Source organism: Myiozetetes cayanensis, unplaced genomic scaffold (genome assembly GCF_022539395.1).
Source record: "Myiozetetes cayanensis isolate MyiCay16 unplaced genomic scaffold, myiCay2020 scf32, whole genome shotgun sequence".
In the NCBI taxonomy this organism is placed as follows: Eukaryota; Metazoa; Chordata; class Aves; order Passeriformes; family Tyrannidae; genus Myiozetetes; species Myiozetetes cayanensis.
In genome coordinates this window covers 1,353,348-1,366,574 of record NW_026087544.1, presented here as the reverse complement: position 1 = coordinate 1,366,574, position 13,227 = coordinate 1,353,348, and the positions used below count along the sequence as shown (strand labels likewise).

Sequence of the window (13,227 nt, the reverse complement as noted above, 5' to 3'; positions counted from 1 at the left end):
CTCCTCGGGTCACATGGACCCGGCCCGGATTGTCTTCAAATCCCCATTTGTCTTGTTTTGGTGCCTGGATTTCCCTGCCTTTATGTCCTTTCTTAAGAGACTCTCAGCGATTTCTTCTCCCGGGTGAGGGAAGCAGAGGAAGGGGGGAGGTCGGGGCTTAATTAATTAGCGAGTGTAATCTTTAGCTGCGTGGCACTGCGGGATGTGTAGAGCATCATTATTATTGTCATTAGGATGTTAAGGGTTAGCGAGGGTTTAAATACCAGCTAATTGCAGCAAAGAGCTCCAACTTCTCAAAATTCGATCAGAAAGAGCCAGACTTGTTTTCGCCCACCAGGGTTTGGAGAAGAGAGAAATTCCTGACACGGAGGATGAGCAGAGGCAACATGAGCCCCGAGGGGTGGGTGATGGGCTCAAAGAGCTGCTGGGAGCGAGGAGGACTGGGCTCACCTCTCCCAAGAAGACCAAAAAGCATCATCCAGCCTTCAGGAGTTTTGAAGGCAGACACTGGTGACTCCCTGGCATGGCAGAGCCCACGGGAAGGGGTGACCCAACCCCAGCCCAGGGAAGGATGGAGAGGCTTAAACTCCCTGAGGTTGCTGATTATTCTTGTTCCCATCACCCCACAGGGCCAACACACCCTTTGGAAATGGGGATTTGCACCAGGTTTGATGGCCTGCGGGGTCAGCAGGACACAGAGCCAGGGAGGGTACAAAGGCTTTAATCTGGGGGGGAACAACCGTTCCCCAGTCGCTTTGCACCTCGAGACACAGCTCAGAGCACGTGCACAGACACGACCACGAGATCAGATAGGGGCGGTCGGGATTCGGGAGCCGTTTTCCTGAGAACGGCTTGGCTGCCTCTCTGCTCTGATTTAGTGCCCCAAACACCCTCCCCAGCACCACGGCCTCGGTGCCCTGGGCACACCACGGCGAGGACGTGACCCTGCTCACCCTGGCACTGCCGAAATGTCTCCTCACTCCTGCTCCCCACGGCCAAACCCAACCCAAGCTCCAGTTTCACGCAGGACCCCCCCCTCCCCATCACATCCCACCGCTCAGGTTTAGAGCAGCTGTTGCTGCTCCCCAGCTGTTGAAGAAAGGAAACAGCCAAACTTAGCAACAGGATGTGCCCTCAGATAACATGATCGATATCAGAACACGCAGCTTTTTCAAGTGAGAGCTGAGCCCATCTGCTCGAACTGGGCGGCTCAGATGGGCCCCGATACCGGGCGGCTCCGACGGCGGCTCCACAACCACACCCCGATTTCTCCTCTCCCGCCTCACTTTCGGTAACTTGGGGACGTGCTCACGGTTTGTGGTAGCTCGTGGGGGCAGTGGGGGTGTAGGGGGGGTGGATTTCCAAGTGTGGGACCAGAGGGGAAAAGGGCAGGAGCGCACCGGGGTCTCCAGGGAGGGATGGCCGCCTTTGGAACATCCCTCCCTGCCCAAACAGAGGGATCCAGGTGGATCAGAAAGTGCCTGGATGCTGCAGAGGGGGGGCTGAGGTAACACACCCTGCAGCAACACCACCAAACAAGTGTGTAACAGTGACCCTGGGCTCCCCACACAGCCTCAACACTCCTGGGAAGAACCCAGCAGTGGGAGACAACAGGCCCTGGAGGAGGATTGTCCAGGAAAGAACTGGATGACACCTGAACCTGCTCCATGAACACACAAACCAGCACAGGCACAGCAAGCAAGCTCTCTGTAGTGGATGGGAAGAGCTGTCCAGTGGGAGCAGCCCCTGGAACATTCCAAGCATGAGGGATGCCAGGGAATGGACCTGCAACTGCACGTGCAGGAGGCAGGACAAGGAGGGCACAAAGCAGGGCCCTGTCCTCCCTCAGCCCCCTCCAGCTCCTGCCAGCCCCAATTTAACAAGGGACAAGGGGAGCTGCCTGCCCACCCTTCCCGTGGCTCCAGGTGGGCACAAACCTGAGCTTGGCTGCTGGCAGGAAAAGGCTGGGACAGTCAGGGACGTCCTCACCCGGGATGGATGGACCTGCAGACCAACCCCTCCAAACTGTGCCTCCTCTCGGGGCTGAGTGACTAACCCAAACCCTAACCCATGGCCACCGAGGGTGCCAAGGGATGCCAGGGAGCCCTGCCAGCAGCACCCGAGGCTTCCCAGCCCAGCGGGCACCTCCCTCCCTGCCGGCACCTTCAGAGGTTAAAAACTAAAGTGCTTGAAACAAAAGGAGCCGGGAAAAGCCATCCTACTGGTCTGCCCGGTCCCGGAGTCAGGCTCCAAGTGCAGCTGTTCAAATGCAAACTTGGGGCCGATAAGCCCTGGATGTCAATCCTAAAACACCGGGACACAGCCCGTGGGCTCCCGCTGCGCAGGGTCCCAGCCTGGTGCCATCAGCCGATGGCATCGCCTCCCCTGGCATCTCCGGGTGGGCTCAGCCCGCTCTGTTCACCCACCCCCGGCTCTGTCCTGCTCTCCGAAGGGCTGAACCTGCTCCTATTACAGAGCTGGCACCGGGAAGGCTAAAAAAAAAAAAAAAAGCCCCAAACCCCCCTCATCTCTCTATCTGCAGCCATGCAAGGAATATTGTTCAGCGCAGCACAAAAGCATCCCTGAAAATAGAAGCGCCAGGGCCAGGCCTGCCAGTGGCTGTGTGAGATAACGTCTACTTGCAAACAGTGTGTCTTTGTGCCGCTGTCACTGTCCCCATTGTTCAGGAGCCTATTGCCTCGGGGATATTGTTCCCTCCTTTTGTCTCAGCCCGGCTCCTTTTTGTTTGACTTTACTTACCATTTCATTCCTCTCCTTTGTGCCGGGGTTCTTGCTTTTGTCTCTCTCTCTCTCCCTTTTCTCTCTGTGATTTGTATTTAGCAATTGTTCCCGGCTCGCTGGAAGCACAATGTGCTCGGGGCTCTTTTCTCACTCCATTCATTACCTATTCAGGTGGGTTTGTTTGCCCATAGGTAACGGGAGGAGTGGGGGGGGCTGGAGGCTGGGGGTGGCCTTTGGGGACACCAGAGTCCCCCTGTGCCTCACCTGGGGTTCTCTGCTCCCTCTGTGACAAACCAGCACCAGGGAAAGGCCAAATGGGAGCCCAGTGCTGCTCCCAGCCGAGGGTGCTGGCTCGGACACCAGGGTGGCCGTGGGACAGCCACACACGTGGGGACGTGTCCAGGCCCAGCTCTCCCTGCTCTGAATCCCAACAGGATCCCAGGACAGGGATCCCTCAGCCAGCCCAGATCCAAGCCCAGCCAAGCAGTCCTGACCCTGATGGTCCCTGGTTAACCCAACCTTGGCTCTCCCCCATCCCTGCTCTTCCAGGAGCCAGGGAAGGGACAAGGAGAACATTCCATGGCAAGAAAACCAAGCCTGCTTTGCAGCAGCATTCCCACTGCCCCCCCAGCATCTGCCCCCAGCTGGACTGTGACTGTGCCCTCTGACAGGGACCCTCAGGGCTGCAGGGTGGGCACCACCACCCTCTGCCAACTCCCAGTGGCCTGAGCTGCTGCTGCCCAGCTGGAAAAGCAGGGAGGGATTCACCCCTCAGCTCACAGCAGCTTGTGGGGACCACAGGGATGCCAAGAGCAGCTGAGGATCTGATCCATGGGGATGGCTGGATGAGGCCTGGAGACAGAGGGATGAGAGCAGAGGGGTCTGCAAAGAGCTCAAAGGTGCCCCAGGTCCTGCTGGATGGTGGGGAACCCCTGCCCTTCTTCCCTTGCTGCCCCCTCCCCAGAACCAGCCCCTGCAGAGCACTTGGGGGGGCCTGCAGTGACCAGGGTGGGGTTGTTCCCAACGCCACGAGGAGAAGGGAACCCCAGGAAACCTTGGGGGAGTGCGGTGATGGAGAGCTGACAAGTGGCCATCCCCGGAGACAACAAAGCCCCGCTGTTCTCCGGGCCCGGACCGCGTGACCTGACGGGACTTTTCCCTCCCTCCCCTCCCTTTCCCTCCCTCCCGACGGAACCCCGAGGATCAAAAGCAACCACCTCCTCCTCCTCTCTTGGGGCGCAGCCCACGCGGACAGGGAGGCCACGGGGACCCCCGAGACTCACCCCGGGGGCGAGGGCCGGAGCCGGGCGGGCCGGGGGGACAGCGAGCGGCGCGGGGTCCTCGGGGAGCCCCCGGACACGGCGGGTCCCGGGGCTGCTGGGGGGGGCGTGCCTGGGAATAAAGGGAGCAGACTGTGGGCTATTGTCTCATTGTTATGGCTTCAAAGGACAATGGGGCATTGTTGTCCCTGGGGATCCCATTGTTTGCTTTCGCTGCAGATCCCAGCCGCGCCGTGGATGGAGGTTTCCCGAGGGCCAGGCAGGCTCCGTGTGTGGGACAGTAAATAACGAGGCAGGCATGTTTCCCTCCCCACCCCCTCCCCACCACCCTTCCCAAAAAGGCCCCGGCCAGGGCTCAGCCTGCCCAGGCCAGACCATGGCTGGGACCACCCAACCGAGCCCACGGGGATGGGGTCAGAGCAGGGGGGTTCAGGTTTGTGCCCTCCATCCCTCTGCACTCCAGCAAACCCATGCCAGGGTGAGGGGACAAACCCCATCCAGCATTTTCCGTGGGAGCCAAAGTCCCATCTGCCTCCTGGAGCTCCGTGCCCACCTTGCACTGTCCCTGTGATTTCTTGCCTCCTCGGTCACACAGCATCCCCCAAGGACCCACATCCCCCAGGCCAGGGGTGTTTGGCTTCTCCATCACCAAGGAGAAGGCCCTTGGCACCATCAGGAGGACTTGGGAAGGGGCAGAACAGCCCTGGGCGATCCCTACCCTGGCTGTGCAGCACCCCAGCACCAACTTCCATGGTTCCTTCCCATGGAACATGAACTGTGGGTGCAGTGCAAAGCCTGGGGGAGGGGGAAGGAGCAGGGAGCCCATTCCAGCCCCTCCAGAGCCCGAGGTGGGCTGGGAGATGGATGGAGCAGGGAAGAGATCTTGCTGTCCCCAGGGACACCCCTTCAGCAGGAGGCTGCTCACAGCAGCTGGGATGGGAGGAACCCATCCAGGGAGCCCGGGATGAGCCCCGGGAGGGGCCTGGGGTGGGAAAAGCCACGCTGGCAAGCTCAGCTGGGGGAAGGGGACGCTGACCCTGCAGAAAAATCAGCCTGGTACAGATTCCTCAGCGCCACTCGTGGAGCTGGGCTCAGACCCCCTCCCCAGGGGCCCGACCACCCTCTGGATAACCCAAGGAGAGGTCCCAGACCATCTGGAAGAGCTGGAGCACACGGCCCAACCCCCTCCTCGCTCCCTGGACCGCAGCCCTCCCGCCCCAGGGCTGAGAGGCTGCCCAAGGTCTGGGCTCAGCTGCTGCAGAGGATCTTTCCCCACTGCCCACGTGCCCCTCGGGCACCACCCGATCCCCCCAGCCCATCCTCCATCGGAGGGGGACAAGCCCAGGCCAAGCTCTCAGTAGCCCCAGACCCAGCACAGCTTCACAAGAGCAAGTAACAGCATTTAGGGGTTTTCAGAGGGAAGCAACTGCAGCTAATTAAGGTATAATTGAACCCAGGTTGGTTTGTTTATGTGTTAATCCTGGGAATTCCCACTGCTTCTAATCAGAAGATGAGGCTGGACTTGGCCTCTGGAACGCCCCTAAGATTAATCCGTGGAAAAAGCACCCAAAGATTTGTCTGGGGATCAGCAGGAGCTATTTGGGGAAAACGGGTCAGGTGTGAGAGGAGAGCCTGGATTTTGGCACTGCTGCCTCCAAGCCAATCCCTCTGGGTCCCACACAAAGCAGGGGTTGTGTCCCCACTCTGGGAGCCCAGGTCCAGCCTGCAGAGGCCAAGCCCAGCAGGTACCCCAGGATCCATCCCCTGGGCACATCCCCCATGGATTTGGGAGCTCCCAACAGCTTTGGCTGCTCCTGCAGATCCCTCAGGGGGATTTGCTGCATCCACCAGCCTGGGGAGGTGGCAGTGAGGGCCCCGACCCCAGCCTGGGCACACACAGATGCCAACCTGCCCCGGTGCTGCAGAGCTGGCACGAGCCTGGCTGGGAGCTCTTTCACGCTCCCAAAAAGCGTTATTGGGTGCACACACACACACACACACGAGCTCTCCCCCCTCAAATAGTGCAATTTCCTCTCTGATAAAGAGCTCCCACCACAGCCCCCCTTTCCCTTCTCCCCCCAAAACTTGTGCTCGTCTCCGTCTCGTGCCCCCGGCTCGGAGCCCACCTTGGGCTCTGATTTTATCTCACTTCCTCGATGTGAATATTGGCTGTGCTGCTGATGAGCGATAAAGGACGGGCCCCAAACACCCTCTCTGGGGAGGAGGCAGCGCTGAGGAGGCTCTGCCGGCCCCAGCTGACAACAAAGCCCCTCTGAGGGCGGATGCTGCTCCCTGCAGCCCCAGCTCCCAGCCCACCTCCCCCAAAATGGGCTCTCCTCGGCCCTCCTGGCCCCCCAGCACCCTCAGAGCAGCCTGGGATGGGGGTCTGTGCTCTGTGGGGTAACAAAGGGCAGCTCTGCAGGTGCCACAAACCAGGCTGGGTGTCCCCATGGGGGACTTTGGTGTCTGGGACAAAATTCCCCTCTATTTTATAACACCTTAACGTACAAAATCCAACCAAGGTTGGGCAACCCTGTAAGATCCCTCACCAGGCTACTCCCAGCTCAGTTTACAAGGTGAAAACCACCTGAATAATCTCCTTAACTCTTAACCCCCCAACAGGGAGCACAGGGGAGGAGAGAAACATCCCCGGAAAACTCGGGTTTGTTGAGAGAGCAGCTTGTCTGGCAGCAGGAGAGCCAGAGACTGTTCCACTCAGCTGAGGACATCAAACCACTCCATCAGCCATCACCCCCTGGGGACGATCAGACATTGCTCCTGTTCTGCAGACAAGAGGCTGGGGAACAGCAGATAAGGCAACATTGGGAAAAGCAGCAGCCAGAAGCAGGGCTGGGCCAGGGAAGCTCTGTCTGATTTTGGAGCTCCAGCCCTTGCAGCAAGAAACCCTCCTGCAAACCTGAGCTCAAACACGTGGAATCATGGAATGGTTTGTGTCGGCAGGGACCTTAAACTCATCCAGTGCCACCCCCTGCCACGGGCAGGGGCATCTTCCAGTGTGCCAGATTGCTCCAAGCCTTGTCCAGCCTGGCCTTTGACACTCCCAGGGATGGGGCAGCCACAGCTTCTCTGGGCAACCTGTGCCAGGGCCTGCCCACCCTCACAGGGAGGAATTTCTTCCCAAGGTCCCATCTAACCTTCCCTCTTTCAGTTTGAACAATTCCCCCTTGTCCTGTCAACTTCCAGGCAAAACCTGGACTAGGGCCTGGACTAGGACCTGGATCAGGACCTCCTGGATCAGGACCTGGACTAGGACCTGGATCAGGACCTGGGCCTCCTGGGTCTTCATAAATACTCCCAGATGAGTAAAATAAACTGCCCAAGCCTGAATCTGTCTCGTGGCTTCGTTTCACCACATCTACCCCCCAAATCCTACAGTGGACGTCAGCCTGCCCTTCCACAAACACACTGGGATCGTGGGAGAAGCCCTAAAAGCATTCCCCACCGTGGCACTGCAGGGTGGGAACACGGCCCAAAGGCCAGTGCTGGGAAATCGGGCACAGGAGGGATAAAATCCTCCGGGAACGGGGTCATCTTTTGGGCGCGATGGAGTTCGCCAGGACACCTGGGGCTGAGCTGCATCCCGGGGGGATCAGGGGACACCCCTGACCAACAGCCCAGGGAGGGAAGCAGGAGATGGAGCGGCTCCAGTGGCACCAGTGGCGCTGGGAGCGGGAAGGGGCCGCGGGCACTGGGAGAGGAGGCAGCGGCGCGGGGGGCGGGCGGAGCTGCTGCTCATGTGGCAGAGTGGCCCCGCTGAGGGCAGGCACAACGCCCATGACTCATTTTTCCAAGAGATGTTACAAACAATGGGAACGATGCCCCTGGTGGGTCTGAATGTGAGGAGGCCCCGGCGGGGGGGCTGCCATGCTGGGCACCTTGTGTGTGGGCTGCCAGCGCAGGGCACGGCACAAAACCCGCTGCAGCCAGTTCGGGGCGTCTGCTTCGAGGAGATTCCGCGGGGATCTGGGGGTGTTCTGCGAGGATTCTGGGGGGGAAAAGGGCGAAATGGCTGCTCAGCAAACTCCTCTGGCTGTGGCATCCGATGTGCTTGTGGTGGGTGCTGATCCCGAGGTGGAGAGAGGAGCAGCTTCACTGCCCACGGAGCAAAACGGCAAAAAAACATCCCCAAAGGCTTCCAGCCCCGTGTGGGACTGGAACAGCAACGGGCAGGGAATTTGGGAAAGCACTACAGGGCTTTCAGGCTGCCCCCTCTCTCCCCCAGCTCCTGCCTCTCCCCTCAGCACAGGTTTTCCATGCTCAGATGGTGCCTCCAGGGCAGTTTCTAAGCCCCTCTGAGTCCTTGACCTTCCACTGTTGCCTTCTCCATACCATTATTTTTAGGCACACAATCCCTAAAACATCCCAGCGCTGGAAACACGTTCCCAGATAACGTGCGGTGAAGCACGGGGTGGAGAGGCTGAGGGAGAAAGGAATTCTGTGGGATCAAAGGGGGTGGCAAAGGGGATTTTCCCCTCCTAAACCCCACACAGCCTCACATCCCTCCTCCCTGCGTGCTTGTTTTACACTCAGAGGGTTACAGGCCTGAAAAGATGGGAATTGCTGAAGGCATCCCAAGTCAGTGCCCTGCCTGGGATGGATCCCACTGCTTCCCACACAGCCTGAGCAGGACTGCAGTGGCACCTTGGGAGAGCACCAACTGCAGGCAGGTCAGACATCGAGGTTCAAGCTCATAAAACCATCCTATAAATCACGGAATCCTACCAAAGAACCACAAAGTGATCCCGTCTGGGAAGGCAGGACCCCTCTGCCTCCTCCCTGGGGGCTCTTTCACAAGCACAGCGAGCTCAGCCCCCAGAAGGACTGGGCTGGGCCAGGCCAAGCAATTCCCAAGTGCAAGAGCGAAGAAAAGCAGCCTTTTCCCAGAACCCCAGCGCCACAGGCAGAGAAAAGGGACAAATATTTACTCAAAGCACCTTCCAGGGCTAAGAGAGAAAAAAAAATCAAACACTGCAGAGCCCCACCTGGGTGTGAGTGGGCTCTCACCTGCCTGGCACAGCCAGGGAGCAGCCCAGGAGCTCTGTCCTACCCTGCCCCGGGCCTCAGGAATGCAGAAACAGGTCTCAGTCTCTCAGTTTTCAAGAGAAATGAGCTCTGTTTCTATAAAACAGACATTTGGATAGGGTGAGATGGTCTCCAAAAGCACCCTCAGCTGGATTTGGGGTTTGTGACAGGTATCCAGGTGCTGGGACAGGTAGGAAACTCTCCCTGGCAAGTCCCACCATAGGAATTTTGATTCCTAGAGATGTGTGAACACTCCAGGGTGGGATCTGTGCCACAACACGACGTCCCACTGCAATACCGGCACTCCGGGCACTCCTGATCATCCACCTCAAGGCATCTCCTCCCCAAAGAGACCTTACACCCACCCACAGCCCCCTCCCACCAGCCCCCACCCCCTGCCCCGGAGGGAAAGGGCTTTGCACGTTATGGAAGGGTGGGATTTGCACGTTATGGAAAAGTCCAGCTGGCAGAAGCAAACACAACAGGCACTGAAGGCAGCGGAAAGCCAAAGGGAAGGGGGGTTGCTACACACCGAGCCCCGCGGGAAGCACTCACTCTGCCCGCTCCTCCTCTCTCCTCGGGGCGCTCAGCACGCCCAGGACCTTCCACTCCTCATCCCCTCCGGCCGCAGGGGAAGCTGCTGCTGCTGCCCGGACTGGACCACTGGAGAGCAAACCCCGCGCCAGTCAGCCCAGTTCGCTTCCTTCCAGCTTGTCTGGGAGCCGGTAACGCTGCTGGGGAACTCGCTGTTCGTGCCGAGGCTTGAGACGCTCGGCTGGAGGGGCTGGAGCAGCCGAGCCCGCAGCTCCCTCTTCTGTCCAGCGAACTCCTCGGCAGCCTCTCTCGTCCCGTCCCGGCAGGAATTTCGGCTCCCTGGCTGAGCAGCTCCCGAGCCGTCCGTCACCTTCTCCCCGCCTGCAGCCCGGGAAGGCGCCGGGAGCTGGAAGGGTTCAGGGTTAAAACGCTCCGCAAAGCCCTTGGATGAGTCAGCCCTGCGGTTTTTCGGAGGACAGACAAGTGTTTCTTGGGCAGGGATTGTTTCCGTGCCCCGTCCCTGGGCTGGCCGTGCCCAGGAGCCCTTGTTGGACCACAGGGCTCCAGCGCCAGGAGCTGCTGGAACAATGGGGCTGTGTTTGCTCCTGGACACGCAGGGCTCTCCTGGAGGCCCTGTGCAGTTCCAAGGCTTCCTGCCGGGAGCCTCTTTTCTCCTGCAGCTCCCCCACGCACATAATTAGGGACTATTTTGGGACCTTATCGGAGATGCTTGGGCGCTGATTAGCCTGGACTTCCTTCCTCCCATCCTCAGCCCTCTCCAATATCGACGTCCAGCGGCGCTAATTTGATCATATCAAGGAGCAGAGGAGCTTTGGAGGCATCAGGGACTCTCAGAGTGCTCAATTTGGAGCTGGCAGCAGCAGGGCTGATAAGAACCAGCCATTTCTCATCGTGTCCACCTCTTTTCCGTGCCAGCCACGTGCTCAGAGGGAGGACAAACCCTGGGAGGCTCCCACTTTTACTTCAGTGGATAAACTGGAGCTCAGCACTGAGGCAAATCAAATTAATTTTTTCTGATTTTTTTCTATTTAATTTTCTGCATTAAACAAACTTTTTTTTAAGCACACACTTAGTAAAAAAGTGGCATGTTACAGGAAAAATAATTACTTCAAAATCACCTGGAATGGTCTGAATTTTTAGAGTCCCTGATGTAACAGTGAAGGGATGGAGAGAACTTTACAGTGGGCCATGGTTTAATCCAGAGGTTGCTTGAGGAAGTAAGAAATTATAGGGATTAAACCCAAACCAAGAGCCCTCTCTGCTGTTTTGCAAAGACACCCAGCAGCAAAGTCTGGAAATGTTGGATCAACACCACAGTCCCTCAGTAGAACCACAAGAGCTCCAGGACCCTGAACAAGCCCACCCTGTCCTCCTAAACCAGGTCTAACACCCCACAACACACAGGTGTTTATCAGAGACCCCATGGAGAAAACCACCTGGAGAACACTCTGCCCCTTCTCTGCACCCTGAGACTGAAAACAAGGTTTACATTTACAGATAACGTGAAAAATGTTTATTTGCGAAATACATCAAACTACAAAAAACCCCCCCAGAGGAACGGGCAGTTTGCACCCCTGACACAGCCCCAGATATCACAGCTCCCTCCCCACTGCCCAGTCCTGCTCCCACTGACACTTTAGTCACTCCAGAGCATTCCAGCCACTGCTGTGAAGAACAAATCCTAGTTGGAAACGCTTTGGAGCAGGGTGATGTTGTCCCCTTTCAGCATGATCCGACCTGCAACACAAACAAACAGGGAATGGAGACACCACAGAGTCATGGAATGGGCTGGGCTGGGTTAAAGCTCATCCAGTGCCACCCTCTTCCATGGGCAGGGCCACCTTCCACAGCCCAGGCTGCTCCAAGCCCCGTCCAACCTGGATTTGTTACAGCTGTTTGAAAGCCCAAACCTGGTCTCAGGCCCAGACACCTTTTCCTGCACACTGAACAAATCCACCAGCTCAGGAAACAGCAGGAACCGAGCCCAGTGTCTGCTCCACACGAGCTTCAGGCTCCCACACCTGGATCCCAGGCTCCACACCCGGATTTTGGGTCCCACACCTGGATCCCAGGCTCACTCAGGTCCCACAGCCACTCTGACCTACCCAGCTGCTTCCTGGACTTTGTTTTGGAGTGAATCTCCTCTGCATCATCCAGCACCAGGTTCATGTACTCATCAAAGCCCTGGAAACAGCACCAAACACAGTCAGGGAGGGAAAATTCAGCAACCACCACACAAACCCCTCCTCAGCTCTGCAATTAAGGCTCTTTACTGGAGAGACATGAAGCATTTCCACCCCCATTCTTGGAAAACAGTGGAAAAAGAAGGAAAAAATGGATTTATGAACCTGACTCCCCCCCTCCAAAGATGATCAGAGGAGTGACGAGGGGACAGGGATACTCACAATGATGCAGCCTTCTATCCTCATGTTCACCTGCTCATAGAGCCACACCTGGATCCTGGATCTCTAAAAATCATGGAGAGGGAGAGTAAAACAGGAACATCAACACCCCAAGCAGTTTGTTCCCTCATGGGCACCCAGGGCTTGTCACTGCCAGCAGCCACTGCAGCTCTCAGAGGAGCCTCTGTGTTATGTCCTCTGGAGTTTTTGATGTTTTGTCAATAAATAATTAAATAATAATAAATATCAATTAATAAATACTAATTAACAATATTTAATACTGGAACACAGGAGAGCAGAGGTTTTTAACTGTCACAGGGAAACAGTGGAAGGTGTCCCTGCCCAAGGCAGGGGGTGGAACTGGAGGGTCTTCAAGGTCCCTCCCAACCCAAACCATTCTGGGGGTTCTGTGAAACCCCCCACAACCCGGACTGCAGGATCAACGCCTGTACACAGGTAATTCCTGGCTGAGGGAAGGAAATGTCGAGCTGTTCTCACCGCTCTGAATGACTGTGAGTTCCTCAGTCCCACCGAAACAGGCTCAAAACCCGAATTATTAACAACCCCAGCCCGGTGTGGCAGCACAGGCCACGTGCTCAAGGAGCGCCACACACTCCCCCCACCAGTCCAAACGGTTTTAAACTGAAGCAAAGTAGATTTAAATCGGACACGGGGAAGAGGTGCCACCCCCGGGTACTCACGTTCTGCAGGTATCGGAAGATCAGGTTCTGGAGCGGAGGGTTAAGGTACGGCACGGACAGGGACCCCCGGGGACACAGCCCGGGGGGAGAAACCCACGGTGCTCGGGGGAAGGAACCCCGAGGGATCAAACCTGCGACCCCCAGGAATGAGACCCTCGGTCCAGGGGGATGAAACCCGCGAGTCCCGAGGGATGAGACCCCCGAGGGATGAAACCCGCGACCCCCGAGGGGTCGCACCCACGCCCTGACGGTGAGAGCCGCGCTCCGCGGCCCGCAGACCGCGCTCCGCCGGGTGTCACCCACGACCCCCGGCCCCCTCCCGGCCGGCCGCCCCCGCCCCCGCGTTCCCCCCGCGTTCCCCCGCGTTCCCCCGCGGGCCGTGCAGGATACGATGGGCTGCACCATCACCTTCTGCACCTTCTGGCCCTGCCCGCGGTACGCCATGGCTGCCGCTCCCTCACAGCGCGCCGCGCCGCGGGGCACGCTGGGATGGCGGCGGACTGT

The 13,227-nt window shown here is 58.2% G+C and overlaps 2 protein-coding genes across 2 annotated transcripts in view; both read right to left on the bottom strand.

The window, feature by feature from the left end:
- Positions 1-9,760, bottom strand: part of SOX13 (SRY-box transcription factor 13) — a 35,362-nt gene extending 25,602 nt beyond the window's left edge. The window contains exon 1 of the mRNA XM_050326963.1: positions 9,621-9,760. The gene's annotated coding sequence lies outside the window, so the exon portion shown is untranslated. The remainder of the gene's footprint in view (positions 1-9,620) is intronic.
- Positions 9,761-11,133: 1,373 nt separating this feature from the next.
- On the bottom strand, positions 11,134-13,206 carry SNRPE (small nuclear ribonucleoprotein polypeptide E). The gene is made up of 5 exons (XM_050326972.1): positions 13,114-13,206; positions 12,724-12,750; positions 12,026-12,088; positions 11,726-11,804; positions 11,134-11,357 (listed from the first exon to the last, which is right to left on the bottom strand). Exons 1-5 carry the CDS (start codon positions 13,165-13,167, stop codon positions 11,302-11,304), a joined length of 279 nt encoding a protein of 92 aa, XP_050182929.1. The 5' UTR covers positions 13,168-13,206; the 3' UTR covers positions 11,134-11,301.
- Positions 13,207-13,227: the final 21 nt, after the last annotated feature.